This window comes from Myxocyprinus asiaticus, chromosome 33 (genome assembly GCF_019703515.2).
Source record: "Myxocyprinus asiaticus isolate MX2 ecotype Aquarium Trade chromosome 33, UBuf_Myxa_2, whole genome shotgun sequence".
Lineage (NCBI taxonomy): Eukaryota > Metazoa > Chordata > Actinopteri > Cypriniformes > Catostomidae > Myxocyprinus > Myxocyprinus asiaticus.
Genome location: NC_059376.1, coordinates 30,348,751 through 30,363,676, shown reverse-complemented (window position 1 = coordinate 30,363,676; position 14,926 = coordinate 30,348,751). Strand labels below are relative to the sequence as shown.

General features: G+C 38.9%; 1 protein-coding gene across 4 annotated transcripts in view; it reads left to right on the top strand.

Moving 5' to 3' along the window:
* Positions 1 to 14,926, top strand: part of LOC127424506 (F-BAR domain only protein 1-like) — an 87,322-nt gene that overhangs the window by 56,157 nt on the left and 16,239 nt on the right. For 3 of the 4 annotated variants that reach the window (XM_051669792.1, XM_051669793.1, XM_051669794.1), the window contains 5 exons: positions 3,499 to 3,597; positions 3,777 to 3,873; positions 4,265 to 4,382; positions 4,479 to 4,503; positions 6,035 to 6,095. In XM_051669792.1, the coding sequence (XP_051525752.1) occupies positions 3,499 to 3,597; positions 3,777 to 3,873; positions 4,265 to 4,382; positions 4,479 to 4,503; positions 6,035 to 6,095 (400 nt within the window). The remainder of the gene's footprint in view (positions 1 to 3,498; positions 3,598 to 3,776; positions 3,874 to 4,264; positions 4,383 to 4,478; positions 4,504 to 6,034; positions 6,096 to 14,926) is intronic. The other variant, XM_051669795.1, reaches the window with a different exon arrangement.

The following is a 14,926-nucleotide window of genomic DNA, read 5'->3' as shown; positions in this document are numbered from 1 at the left end:
CTGGTAACACAAGGAGTGGTAGCAAGTGAGGAACATAGCACAAGGGTTAAAGTAAACATTCTACACTTTTGTGGCATCTCTCTGACCATTAAAACAAATTGGCTGTTTTTGCTACAGTACGTTATAGCCTAAATGTGTAACTTTTTATGGGATAAAATACATTCTCATCTCAGTTTAATATGCTGAGACAACTGTAAGTGAGCCATTTGTAGGTACATTTTCTTGAAAACTGTAAACACTGTGTCTTTGTGGCGCTACAAAAATTCCTTTGTGGCGTTACAAAAAAAATTTGTTTTGAGCAACCCGTCCATACCGACACAAGAACATTGACTCAACCAGTGGCATGAGTTGGTGATGGGACTGTCTGTTTGTTCGATCAACAGAAGATTAATCAGCAAAAAAATTATATAGTTAAAATTATAGTTAATTATATAAAATGTATAGTTATTTTCTATATATGGTCTGATGCATGGTAGATTTACCTATTTTATTTTAAAAGATACACACACACACACACACACACACACACACACACACACACACACACACACACACTGGCAGCCAAAAGTTTGGAATAATGTACAGAGAGCTGTTTCAGAAGGAAATTGGTACTTTAAGTGGCATTCAACTGATTACAAAGTATAGTCAGGACATTACTGATGTAAAAAAACAGCACAATCACTATTTAAAAAAAGTCATTTTTGATCAAATATAGACAGGCCCCATTTCTAGCAGCCATTATCTTTGAGTAATCATGCTAAATTGCTAATTTGGTACTAGAAAATCACTTGCCATTATATCAAACACAGCTGAAAGCTGTTTGGTTTGTTAAATTAAGCTTAATATTGTGTTTGTGTTTGTTTTTGAGTTGCCACAGTATGCAATAGACTGGCATGTCTTAAGGCCAATATTAGGTCAAAAATGGCAAAAAAGAAACAGCTTTCTCTAGAAACTCATCACTCAATCATTGTTTTGAGGAATGAAGGCTATACAATGCTTGAAATTGCCAAAAAAACTGAAGATTTCATACAAAGGTGTACACTACAGTCTTCAAAGACAAAGGACAACTGGCTCTAACAAGGACAGAAAGAGATGTGGAAGGCCAGATGTACAACTAAACAAGAGGATAAGTACATCAGAGTCTCTAGTTTGAGAAATAGATGCCTCACATGTCCTCAGCTGACAGTTTCATTGAATTCTACCCGCTCAACACCAGTTTCATGTACAACAGTAAAGAGAAGACTCAGGGGTGCAGGCCTTATGGGAAGAATTGCAAAGAAAAAGTCACTTTTGAAACAGAAAATCAAAAAGAAAATGTTAGAGTGGGCAAAGAAACACAGACATTGGACAACAGATAATTGTAAAAGAGTGTTATGGATCTGAACACCACTGAGATTTTGTGGGATCAGCTAGACTGTAAGGTGCATGCGAAGTGCCCAACAAGACAGCCACATCTATGGCAAGTGGTACAGGAAGCGTGGGGTGAAATGTTACCTGAGTATCTGGACAGACTGACAGCTAGAATGCCAAGGATCTGCAAAGCTGTCATTGCTGCACGTGGAGGATTTTTTGATGAGAACTCTTTGAAGTAGTTTAAGAAATTCTGAACATTTTTATCAAATTGTAATAGTATTTTTTCACGTTATTAATGTCCTGACCATACATTGTGATCAGTTGAATGCCACTGTGGTGAATAAAAGTACCAATTTCTTTCCATAAGAGCAAAATCTGTACATTATTCCAAACTTTTGGCTGCCAGTGTGTGTGTGTGTGTGTGTGTGTGTGTGTGTGTGTGTGTGTGTGTGTGTGTGTGTATATATATATATATGCATGCCCTTTAAACCAGCATAGCAATACAGGTGCATCTCAATAAATTAGAATGTCGTGGAAAAGTTCATTTATTTCAATAATTCAACTCAAATTGTGAAACTCGTGTATTAAATAAATTCAATGCACACAGACTGAAGTAGTTTAAGTCTTTGGTTCTTTTAATTGTGATGATTTTGGCTCACATTTAACAAAAACCCACCAATTCACTATCTCAAAAAATTAGAATACATCATAAGACCAATAAAAAAAAAACATTTTTAGTGAATTGTTGGCCTTCTGGAAAGCATGTTCATTTACTGTATATGTACTCAATACTTGGTAGGGGCTCCTTTTGCTTTAATTACTGCCTCAATTCGGCGTGGCATGGAGGTGATCAGTTTGTGGCACTGCTGAGGTGGTATGGAAGCCCAGGTTTCTTTGACAGTGGCCTTCAGCTCATCTGCATTTTTTGGTCTCTTGTTTCTCATTTTCCTCTTGACAATACCCCATAGATTCTCTATGGGGTCCAGGTCTGGTGAGTTTGCTGGCCAGTCAAGCACACCAACACCATGGTCATTTAACCAACTTTTGGTACTTTTGGCAGTGTGGGCAGGTGCCAAATCCTGCTGGAAAATGAAATCAGCATCTTTAAAAAGCTGGTCAGCAGAAGGAAGCATGAAGTGCTCCAAAATGTCTTGGTAAACGGTTGCAGTGACTTCAAAAAACACAATGGATTAACACCAGCAGATGACATTGCACCCCAAATCATCACAGATTGTGGAAACTTAACACTGGACTTCAAGCAACTTGGGCTATGAGCTTCTCCACCCTTCCTCCAGACTCTAGGACCTTGGTTTCCAAATGAAATACAAAACTTGCTCTCATCTGAAAAGAGGACTTTGGACCACTGGGCAACAGTCCAGTTCTTCTTCTCCTTAGCCCAGGTAAGATGCCTCTGACATTGTCTGTGGTTCAGGAGTGGCTTAACAAGAGGAATACGACAACTGTAGCCAAATTCCTTGACATGTCTGTGTGTGGTGGCTCTTGATGCCTTGACCCCAGCCTCAGTCCATTCCTTGTGAAGTTCACCCAAATTCTTGAATCGATTTTGCTTGACAATCCTCATAAGGCTGCGGTTCTCTCGGTTGGTTGTGCATCTTTTTCTTCCACACTTTTTCCTTCCACTAAACTTTCTGTTAACATGCTTGGATACAGCACTCTGTGAACAGCCAGCTTCTTTGGCAGTGAATGTTTGTGGCTTACCCTCCTTGTGAAGGGTGTCAATGATTGTCTTCTGGACAACTGTCAGATCAGCAGTCTTCCCCATGATTGTGTAGCCTAGTGAACCAAACTGAGAGACCATTTTGAAGGCTCAGGAAACCTTTGCAGGTGTTTTGAGTTGATTAGCTGATTGGCATGTCACCATATTCTAATTTTTTGAGATAGTGAATTGGTGGGTTTTTGTTAAATGTGTGCCAAAATCATCACAATTAAAAGAACCAAAGACTTAAACTACTTCAGTCTGTGCGCATTGAATTTATTTAATACACGAGTTTCACAATTTGAATTGAATTACTGAAATAAATGAACTTTTCCACGACATTCTAATTTATTGAGATGCACCTGTATTTATTCTGAATTTAAGTCTTTTGAGATTGCTTAGTCAGTAGCTTGTCTTTGCTTTTGCAGAAATTTCAGGATATTGAGGAGGCTCATTTACGACAGATGAAACTACTGATCAAAGGATATTCCCACTCCATTGAAGACACGCACGTACAGGTTGGGCAGGTACGACTCCACAGAGACTCAAACCGATCACTTTTAAAATTTCAATTTCCACGACTGTTTGCATTGTATAATTGTTATGAAAGCTGTGTGTGTGTCCAGCCAAACTACCCCTGTTGTTCACATCAACTTGGTCTTGTTTAACTCTGCATGAAAAAATCTAGTTTCTGTTCCACCTGTAGGTCTATGAGGAGTTCAAGCAGAATGTGGAGAACATTGGCACTGAGAACCTCATTCAGAAGTTTACAGAGCAGAAGGGAACGGGGAAAGACAGACCAGGTAAGCCACAGACAGATAAAATGCTGTCAATCCATATAAACTCTCCATGTCCCAGTTTTCTAGATGTGGATAAAGCCTAGTCCAAGACTAAAATGGATTTTCAGTTGATGGTGCCATATGCTCCAGGACCAGGCTGAATTCTGTCTGCAAACTTTCTCTAGGAGACATTAAAAGTGTCTTATAATACTTTCAGCACATTTGATTGATGACTTTTTTATTCCCTTTCTTGCACCTAAGATAAATTCGAAAGCACTAATGTTTTATAGTAATGTATTAGAAATCATTCTTCAGCAAAATACAAGATTTTATAACTTGCCAGATATTGGCAGTGAAACTTTGGTACTCAACAACAGACTTGACCTAAAACTGCTGTGTTTGTGTGTGGGAAAAGGTCAAGTCGGGTTCGAGGAGTATCTGTCCTCACTGGTACCTGAGAACAGTAAAAAGAGTCGTGCGAAAGCCTTCAGGATCCCTGGCTTGGGAAAGAGAGACAAGGAGCCTGACTCTACGTGAGTCACACAAACATACAGTATGAAAGACAATACATTTTAGTGTTCTAGATTGTTAAATATGAGTTTTTATACCTGTTCTGTTTTGTCTTCCAGGGATTCAGCTGTCGCAGATGCTCTTGTGAGTTCTGAAACTACGCACACACTATTTCTGTATCGATTGTACACACAGAATAGGTGAATGTATGTGTATGGGCTCGTGTGTGCAGTTTCTGGTCTTGTTTCATCAGCTGTTTTAGACTAAACCTTTTTGACTCTTAGAGCATTTAAAAAAAAGCACACCTCAAACCAGTTGCAGTGTGCTTGCACACAAGCACATATTTTCACCATCTAAATGGGGACATACCATAGACTTCCTTCTAGCATTTTTAGATAAAGCTAATGATAGCTATATATATATATATATATATATATATATATATATATAGACACACACACACACACACACACACACACCGATCAGCCACAACATTAAAACCACCTGCCTAATATTGTGTAGGTCCCCCTCGTGCAGTAGCGGATTTAGGCATGGGCGACCTGTGCAGTTGCCCAGGGCGGCATAATGCGGGGGGGCAGCACGAGGCATCCACACAGACCCCCCCCACCCGTCAACAACTTTCGGGGTGTGTTGAAGCGGTTTTCGCCCAAGGCACCATACAACCACAATTTTTCCCCATTCTGATGGTTGATTTGAACATTAACTGAGGCTCTTGTCCCGTATCTGCATGATTTTTTGCACTGCACTGCTGCCACACAAGTGGCTGATTAGATAATCGCATGGATGATTGTTGAGACGAACTGGTTTGAGTATTTCTGCAACTGCTGATCTCCTGGGATTTTCACACACAACAGTCTCTAGAATTTACTCAGAATAGGGCCAAAAACAAAAAACATCCAGTGAGCGGCAGTTCTGTGGACGGGAATGCCTTGTTGATGAGAGAGGTCAACAGAGAATGGCCAGAATGGTTCGAACTGACAAAGTCTATGGTAACTCAGATAACCACTCTGTACAATTGTGTTGAGAAGAACAGCATGTCAGAATGCTATTCTGTGATGTGGGTTGGCGCTGTTTTGGCGGCACAAGGGGGACCTACACAATGTTAGGCAGGTGGTTTTAATGTTGTGGCTGATCTGTGTGTGTGTGTGTGTGTGTGTGTGTGTCTGTGTGTGTATATATATGTATATGTATATGTATATGTATATGTGTATATATATATATATATATATGTATATATGTATATATATATATATATATATATATATATATATATATATATATATATGTATATATATATATATATATATATATATATATATATATATATAATTTTATTATTTTATAATGTTGATACAACTTTGTCCTCAGAATAGTAAACCCACACACAGATCCCAACAAACTTTTTTTAATGCAGTCTCAAATGTGTTTGGAAAACTAAAAACTCCATTGCAGCAGACATCTGTATGTGTGTGGGTCTGGTTACTTCATTAAGCTACAGTATATTTAAGCCTGTCGTCACTCAGGGTATTTAATGAGTGTCTGATAGCCCACTGGCTGTCAGAGATCTTTTGTAAACACATGAGTGTTAGAGGGGACAACAGGTGTTCAGTGTCTTTAAATGTTGTGTTTGTGGTGTCTGTTTGTGTCTGTTAAGAACTCGCCCCTCGAAGTGGACGACGAGGGCTTTGTGATACGTGCTGACGTCAAACAGAATGATATCCTTCTGAATAAACCATCAGGAGTATATGCACTCAGAGTGTTTGTATGCACTACAGTATATGTGTGTGGGAACATTTGCACTATAGTGAATACTTTTGGCAACATTTATTTTTCCATTCTTAAACAGAGAGAGGAGAGGGTGGGATTTACATTTCTACTATTTTTACACAAAGCTATTAATAACTACTACAACTAACCCGAACTCAAACCCTATTGCTAATGCTAAGGAAAATAATAATAAAAATAAAAATCATTATTTGCTTTATTAGGGCTCAAGCACTGAAAGTGCGGAAGCCCTATTGTTCTTCTAAGGATTTTTCTTCTTTTTAAGGTTTTCGGTACTTTTGGGGTACTTAACATGCGTGAAAACTCTTGAAAGTTTGCACACACATCAGAGTTGTTGGCCATTAGTGCTGGGCAAAGTTGCAGGGGGCCATTTTGGATTGTTTGAAAAATGCATGCTCTGGAATTTGAAATACTCCTCCTAGGGATTTCATGTTACAGGTACCAAATGTGGGCGACATCGTGGCAAGACATTGACGATGCAAAATTGCGATGGATTTTTTTATATATATTGAACAGTTTTGCCACTGCGACGTGATAAATTAACGTCAAAAAATGGGAAAAAGGAAGTGTCTCATATCTTCTGCATACATCATGTGATTTACATCAAAATTGAGCCGAATGTTTGGCATTGTGGGCTGATCACATTGATGTGACTATTGTGGGTCACGTTCATAGCACCACCAACTGACGGAAGGAAGTGTGGAAATTTTAACAGACTTTGAAATATCCCTCTTATTTTTACCTGAATTGCTTCTAATTTTTTTAGAATAATGTCAAGACAGTGCAGATTTAAAATTCAGAAGGGATTCTTGCCATGGCAACACATTAAATGTCATTATTCCTTTTTATGTATATTCACATGTTTTTGAGGTACTTGGCATGCTTGAATTTTCATGATATTTTGCATACACATCAGCGTTGTCGGCTGTTAGGCCTGGGCAAAAGTTAACACATGGATGTGGATGGGGAGCTCTGTAGTGCCACCTTTTGACAAAAGTGGTGGGGTCAGTTTCTTCTACAGTCACCAAACTTGCTACATATATTGATCTCCAGACAGTTTTCAAAATTACAGTAATTAGCTCCACCCAAGGAAGTCGGCTAATTTGGATTGAATGTGCATTTTTTTTAAATTGAACTTTTGAATAATCCTCCTAGGGGATTCATGTGACTGGCACCAAACTTATGCAATATTATGCCAAGACATCAACGATGCTATATTGTGAAAGGATTTTTGATATTTTGAACGGTGTTGCCATGGTGAGGCAATAAATTAAGGGCAAAAATGTGAAACAGGAAGTTCCTTTTAACTTCTGTGTGCATTGTATGATTTTGATGAAAATTCAGCTGTATATTTTGTAATGGGGGCTGATCTCATTTATGCGGCTATTGTGGGTCATGGTCATAGCGCCACCAACTGGCAGGCAGCAGGAAGTAAGGCAATTTAAACAGACTTTGAGATATCCCTTTGTGAATTGCTTAAGAATTCTTTAGAATAATGTCGACACTGCTGATGTAAAATTTTAAAGGGATTTTTGATATCTTAAATAGTGTTGCCATGGCAACACATTCATTGTTGTTATTCCTTTCTTCCTATATTTGAGTGTAAATTTAAAAACTCATGAATGCTAGGGAGTACAGACCTAAGCCTGGTATCTTTTTAAAGAAGACACTTGGCAGTTTATTGTGCAAGTGAAAACTATTTTTAAAATGAAATAAAAAAGTTATAGAAGTTTAAGTTTATTGTAATGAAAATGTACTGCACAAACTTTTATTTTTTATATAAATAAAATATACTAAAAGTATCTACTTAAATTTAAAAATATTACAAAATCAAAGCCAAATGTCTAACCTAGATCTGATCCAAACTTTAAGTCGATATATCAAAACATTACCTTTTGGTGACAGTTTATATTCAGACACAGTACCAGAAATGTCCAGTAGAGGCAAAGCCAAGCTCCATTGGTGAATGATTCCCAAAAGACCATCTGCACAATTATCTGAGTAAACTTGGCAGGTATTGGCACAAAAACACAATATGAATTTGAGAAAAATAATACAAAAAGATCAGTTATATGAAAGCTTTTTCTAAGGACAGGACAAGTGTTCTTTTTTTTTCTTTTTTTTTTTTTCATAAAATGCCATAAAGGTGGGACAGTAAGATATAAAGTTTGGGATCTAAACAAAATTAATGTAAGGAAACACCTCTCAAACCACATGTGAAGTGACAACATTTTATTACACAACATTTTATAAGACATTTACAAGATTAGAAATATTATAATAACTTCTAAAATAACTGGTTACAATGTAAGTGATGTTAGCTCTTGGCTTGCTTATTCCCTTAAGTTCCTCGTGGAACATAGGTCCTCTGCAACAGTCCTCCAGCGCACTCGGTTCTGGGTGACCTTCAGTTCACCCCACGATAGTCCGCATTTCTTCATTTCCTCCACGTGGTCTTCGGACAACCAACCCATCTCTTTCCCTGTGGGTTCCATTGTATAGCTTGTCGTGTGATGTCTTCTTTAGGCTTTCTCAAGGTATGTCCAATCCACCTCCAAACCACGCCTTGCGATCTGTTGGTTGATAGGGTCTTGATTTGCTCGCCTCCACAAGTCAACAGTTCTATTTTATCTATCCATTTGATATTGAGAATACAGCGAAGATAGTTGTTGGTGAAGGTTTGGAGTTTGTTGGTCAAAGTGTCGGTGACTCTTCAGGTCTCCGAACCATAAAGAAAGACAGACTTGACATTGCTGTTGAAGATCCGTAGTTTATTACGTGTGGACAGGCTGTCGAGCTCCATACTGCCTTCAAAGTGATGAAAGCATGTCTTGCTTTCCCAATTCTAGCCTTGATGTCCTCATCTGTCCAACCCGTGACTGAGACGACACTGCCTAGTTATGTGAATGAGTTGACTTCTTTCAAGTTATTGCCTCCCAGGATGATCGCCATCTGTTGCATCCTGAGTAAGGTCATCGTTTCAGTTTTTTCTATGTTGATTCGTAGTCCAGTCTTAATTGCTTCTCGGGCCAGTTTGTCTGTTTTCTGCTTCATATGTTGGTGTTTCTGGGACAGCAGGCATAGATCTTCGGCAAAGTCAAGGTCTTCTAGATTATGTGTCAAAGTCCACCGGATTCCGGTGTTGTCACTTTTGATTGTTTTACGCATGATCCAGTCCACTACCATCAGAAACATCATCAGTGAAAGCAGGCAGCCCTGTCTGACCCCTGTCTTCACCTCAAAGTCCTCTGACAACTTGCCGTTATGGATCACTTGGCATGTGGCACCATCATACAGTTGCTGGATCAAGTTGATGAAGCTTTGAGGGATTCCATAGTGGTGTAGTAGTTTCCAGATTGTGTCTCTATCCACACTATCAAAAGCCTGCCGGAAGTCGATGAAGTTCAGATACAGGGTTGATTGCCATTCCAAGGACTGTTCGATGATAATTCGAAGTGTGGCAATTTGGTCTGTGCGGGATTTGTCCTTTTTGAAGCCAGCTTGTTCTGGTCAGAGTCTTTCATCGATGGCATCTTTCAGTCGCTCCAGGATGATACGAGTCAACACTTTACTTGGTACAGACAATAGCATTATGCCGTGCTAATTCTTGCAAAGTCCTAGGTCTCCTTTCTTTGGAAGCTTCACTAGGTGACCCTTTTTCCAGTCTGATGGTATACTTTCCTCTTTCAAATTCTCTGCAAGAGAGGCAACAGCATTTTTGCTGTAGTTGCTAAGTCCGTCTTGAGGGCTTCCGGTGGAATTCCATCTGGTCCAGCTATTTTTCCATTTTTCAAGGTCTTAAGTGTCTTTAGGATTTCCGTTTTCATAGGGGGGTTAGTGTTCACTTTTAACAAGGAGTTAGCTGGTGGTATGTTTGGCCTTTCAGTCGGTGGGTGCCTGTTAAGGAGGTTTTTAAAGTGTTCAGCCTAGCGTTTTCTCTGGTCTGGTTCCCTGGTGATGGGGCGTCCTTCGTTATCTTTGACAGGTTTGTCATGGTTCAACTTTTTCATGGACAGGGTTCTGGTGACTTTATACAAAGTATTAAGGTCTCTCTTCTCCGCTGCTTCCTCCGCTTCCATCACTAGTGCATCATGGAAGAGTCTCTTGTCCTTCCTAGCACTTTTCTGTACTTCTTTATTTAGTGTAGAGTACTTATCTCTAAGCCCTTGTTTCTCCTGTTCATTTCTGCAATTATTTATTTGTTGTTTTATGTGTCTTCTGTCTTGTATCAGTTTCCAGGTGTTGCCAGATAGCCATTCTTTATCTGTCCTCCCTCTCTTCCCTAGCGCTTCTTGACAGGTGTCTTTCCACACATCCCTCAGTGAGTTCCACCGCTCTTCCATAGGTGTTTCCTCAGCGACAATATTTAAAGCTTCAAACCTATTCTTAAGAGAAGTCGAGAATGCCTCTCTGGTGTCCTGCTCCTTCAGTTTCTGAGTGTTGAACTTAATGAAGGGTCTATCAGATATGTCCTTAAATGTGCTCAGTTTAATTTTAATTGTTCCTGCAACCAGGTGGTGATCAGAAGCTACATCAGCTCCTCTTCTCGATCTTGTATCAAGCAGGCTATGTCTCCATTTCTTTGAAATAGTAATGAAGTCTATCTGGTTTTTAGTATTGCCGTCGGGTGAGATCCAGGTTTCTTTGTGGATGTCCTTGTGCTCATATACACTGCCTCCTATGACCATGTCATTAAAAGCACAAAAGTCTGTGAAGAGTTCTCCATTTTCATTCATGACTCCGAGTGCTTGCTTACCCATGATATGTTCCTTTCCTGAATTGTCTTTTTCTATCATGGCATTCATATCTCCCATCAGGATTTTGATGTCTCTCTTGGATGCCTTATCAAGTGCAGACTGTAATGTAGCGTAGAAAGTTTCTTTTGCGCCTGCCTCTGCGTTGTTTGTAGGGGCGTAACATTGAATAATTGTCGCTTTCCTTCCTTTTGAGTTGAATCTTGCTGTCATAATTCTTGAAGAGACGGGTTGCCATTCCAGAAGGGCTCTGGCTGCTCTGGATGACATGATGATGGCAGCTCCTTCAGTGTGGACGTGGGTTTCATCTGGATGCCCAGAATAAATTACCTTCTCTCCACTAGCGAGTGTTGTCATGCCGGAATCCATTCCATCTGCTCTCGCAAATCCCTAATACTTGTATATCATACCTCTTCATTAATTTTACTACTTGAGCTGTTTTTCCCGCTTCGTACATTGTGCGGATGTTCCAAGTTCCAATTTTTGTTATCGCTTTCATCGTTAGAAGATTCATCGGTTGGCTGGCTTCCAAGGGGCTTTCACCAACCCGCGTCATATGTTCCTCAGTTGAGGTGACTTCTTGAGTCAAGTGCTGAATTGAGATCTTCGTTTTGTCTGTTGCTTTGGTTTCTGTGGCAATGTTTTTTTTTTTTTTACAGGGTGGGGTTGCTAGCCCCACGCCCAACCCGCCTCCTTTCTAATCCGGGCTTGGGACCGGCAATGGCGGAGTTGTTAGCACTTGGAGCCAGCAACTATTTTCATTTTCAACAAACATATTATATTTTTTCTGCCATAAATTATGCAAACATGTGGTTGATGTCGCTTTCTAAAATGAGAAAGGCCAGCCCATGTAACCATGGAAACCTCACACTATTGCCTAAACAGAATGAAGATTTATTGTATTAATTTATTATTTAATAAGAATAACAAGTAAGGCCCAATGTCTGGTTGCATAAAACACCTTAAATATAACACTTAAAGTGTGATTTTCCCTTACCTAAGGAAAGACATAAGGGTGTTGCATATAATCCCTTAGACACTCATCACTCTTAGTCATTTGTGATTACTGCATACATTTTTTTTTTCAAACTAATTTCTGGAGGAAACACGGGCGGATTTCCATTTGTATGATGTATAATCCTGGAAATTAATAGATTCAAACACTCTTTTCAAACACTTTTTTTGAGTTAAAATCTTTTCCGTGTAAGTAAAAAAATGGTCCTGAGATGGCATGCAGACCAATTAATGAAGGATTCTACTTTTACAGTCGGTAAAAGCCCTCTTGAGAAAGACACATTTGAATTTTAATGACTGTGTCAAGTAAGGGGTGGATGGTGGTGCAAGATGTTAAGATGCTTGTTTAACTGTGCAGAGAACTGATTGCCATCCTAAATAATATTAGTGGTGGTCAGTAAGACTGTAAGACATATGGCCTATATACATATTCGCAAATGAACTTGTGTCATGATATTAATGCATCCATTTATATAGTTTATAAAGATGCAGAGTGCAGGAAATACTAGGCACATTTCTATGTGTGTGTTCCTATTAGATCACCCTCCAACTTGTTGGCAATTTCTCATATTATGTGATGGTCAAATATGTACTCCTGCAATAGTTGTTCTATCACAAAATAAATCTCCTCGACCTACATGTACTCTTCAATTGGTTATATAAACTAAGCCATCTTGTTTTTTTGAAACCCTTTAACTTCCCAACCTTAAGGTTTACTTAGAAAAATGGCACTTAAGGGCCTTTATGCAACACTTAACATGTTTTAAGGGCATTCTTAAGTTAAAAATAAATAGGAAACCGAAAGGGATTATGCCGTTTTACTTATAAACCCCTTAAATAACACTTAATGGTTATTTTCTGCAACTCCTTTAATTTTAAGGGAAACTTTAGGGTGTACTTAAAGGAACTTAATAAAACTAAAAAAATTACACTTAAGGTGCTTTATGCAACCGGGCCCAAGTATTTTAAAAGTTCATATGTGACGTTGGTTCTGCGACAGCCCCAGAGCTCCCCCACTCGGTGTATATATCAGTGTCCGAATTCACTCACTCATTTCGTTCACTCACTGCTGAGATATAGTGCACTCGCTGCCATTTACTATATAGGAAATAGTGAATGAGTGAACGATTTCAGACACAGCGATCGATTTTGATAGCATAAAAATTAATTAGTATCAATATTTTATTGAAATTAGACATTTTTGATTACATGATAACATAAATAGAGGATCAGTCGAGTTTTTTCCCCTTTTACCCCCTATTTTCGATGTTTTTGATAAAATGGTTTAGTTTATTTTCATCAGTGGACCCTCATGTTAGGCTCGTTTGAGATGCCAAAAGCTTCTCCTTAAAATTAGATGAGAGCAGGCTGGTGCAGTCTGGGGAGGAGTGAAATAAGAGCTGTCAAGTCGGACAGTTCTCACTTCTCATAGTGGATCAGCTGCTACGAGATCAAAGATGGATATCACGTGATTCACATTCAAGTGCTTTGTTGTTAAAAAGGTGGATGCAATTTAAATTCTGTTGCTTTTAAATGAAAACAAATATGATGAACAAAACACTCAATGCACCTGTTTAATTCCCCCCATAAGACGTGTCTTTCCATAAATGTTTAGTTTAATAAAAACACATATATAAGATATATCAGAAATATGATACCAATCACATGTCCCATACAGAGATTGCACTGTCAGAATGTTGGGAGTATTCACATATAATTTATACACCTAAAAACGTGATATTAGATAAAAAATCTAACATTTTAAAAGAGAACAAAACATCACGGTTGTTTAAGCCAATGAGCATTAAGCTGTGTCATCAGCAAGTCATTTCCCATCATGTTTGCAGTTCGCGCAACTCGGAAACAGCAACTGTGCTGCCTGCCTGCTACAACTGCAGCCGTCTCACTCTCTTGGGGGTATTTTTGACATACGTGGTCATGATATCATTTATATTTTACATTTATGCATTTGGCAGACGATTTTATCCAAAACGACTTACAGTGCACTTATTACAGGGACAATCCCCCTGGAGCAACCTGGAGTTAAGTGCCTTGCTTAAGGACACAATGGTGATGGCTGTGGGGATTGAACCAGCAACATTATTACCAGATATGTGCTTTAGTCCACTACTCGCTGTGATATCACAGCAAATCGGACAGATTTCTAACCAGCATGCACCTTTCGGTTATCACCGGTGATCGGTTCTGCGCAGAACTTGCTCATCTCAAACAAGCCTAATGAAATGCATGCTGTTTTTTCTTCAGTCACTGGAATGGGTCATAAGCAGAGAACATGAAAAATAAGTAGCCTACTTTCGCTCACATGTCACATGTTTTAAAAATGCACTCTTAACATTTTAAAATATGCTTTTCACTGTAATGTTCTAATTGCAAGATAGACTGCAGAAGATGAAAGTTGAGTTTTTAAGCTTTAATTTGATACCAAGTATGTGAACATTGAAGTTTTTGATTTAAAACAAAGCATTTGTTTTTTAGCCACACTCAAACTGCCCACCTGTTGGCCAGTGACAGTTAACAGGTTTAAAATGTGCGCATAAGACGGCCTCTGTAGCACCTACAGTCACCAAAATTGGTACATATATAGTTCTCATCAAGCCGGACAACTTTCATAAATATAGTCATTAGGTCCGCCCAACAGGAAGTCGGCCATTTTGGATTTTTTTAATATTGCAGTCTCTGAACTTTTAAATACTCCTCCTAGGGGATTTATGAGACTGTCACCACATTTAGAAAACATTATGCCAAGACATTGAAGATGCTAAATTGTGAACAGATTTTTGATATATCGAACGGTGTTGCCATGGCGAGGCATTAAATTAATGGCAAAAATGGAAACAGGAAGTGTCTCATATCCTCTGTGTGCGATGTGTGATTTAGATCAAAAATGAGATGTATGCTTAGTCTTGGAGGCTGATCACTTGGATGTGACTATTTTTGGGACCACCTGGCAGCAGGAAGTGTAGCTCTTACAA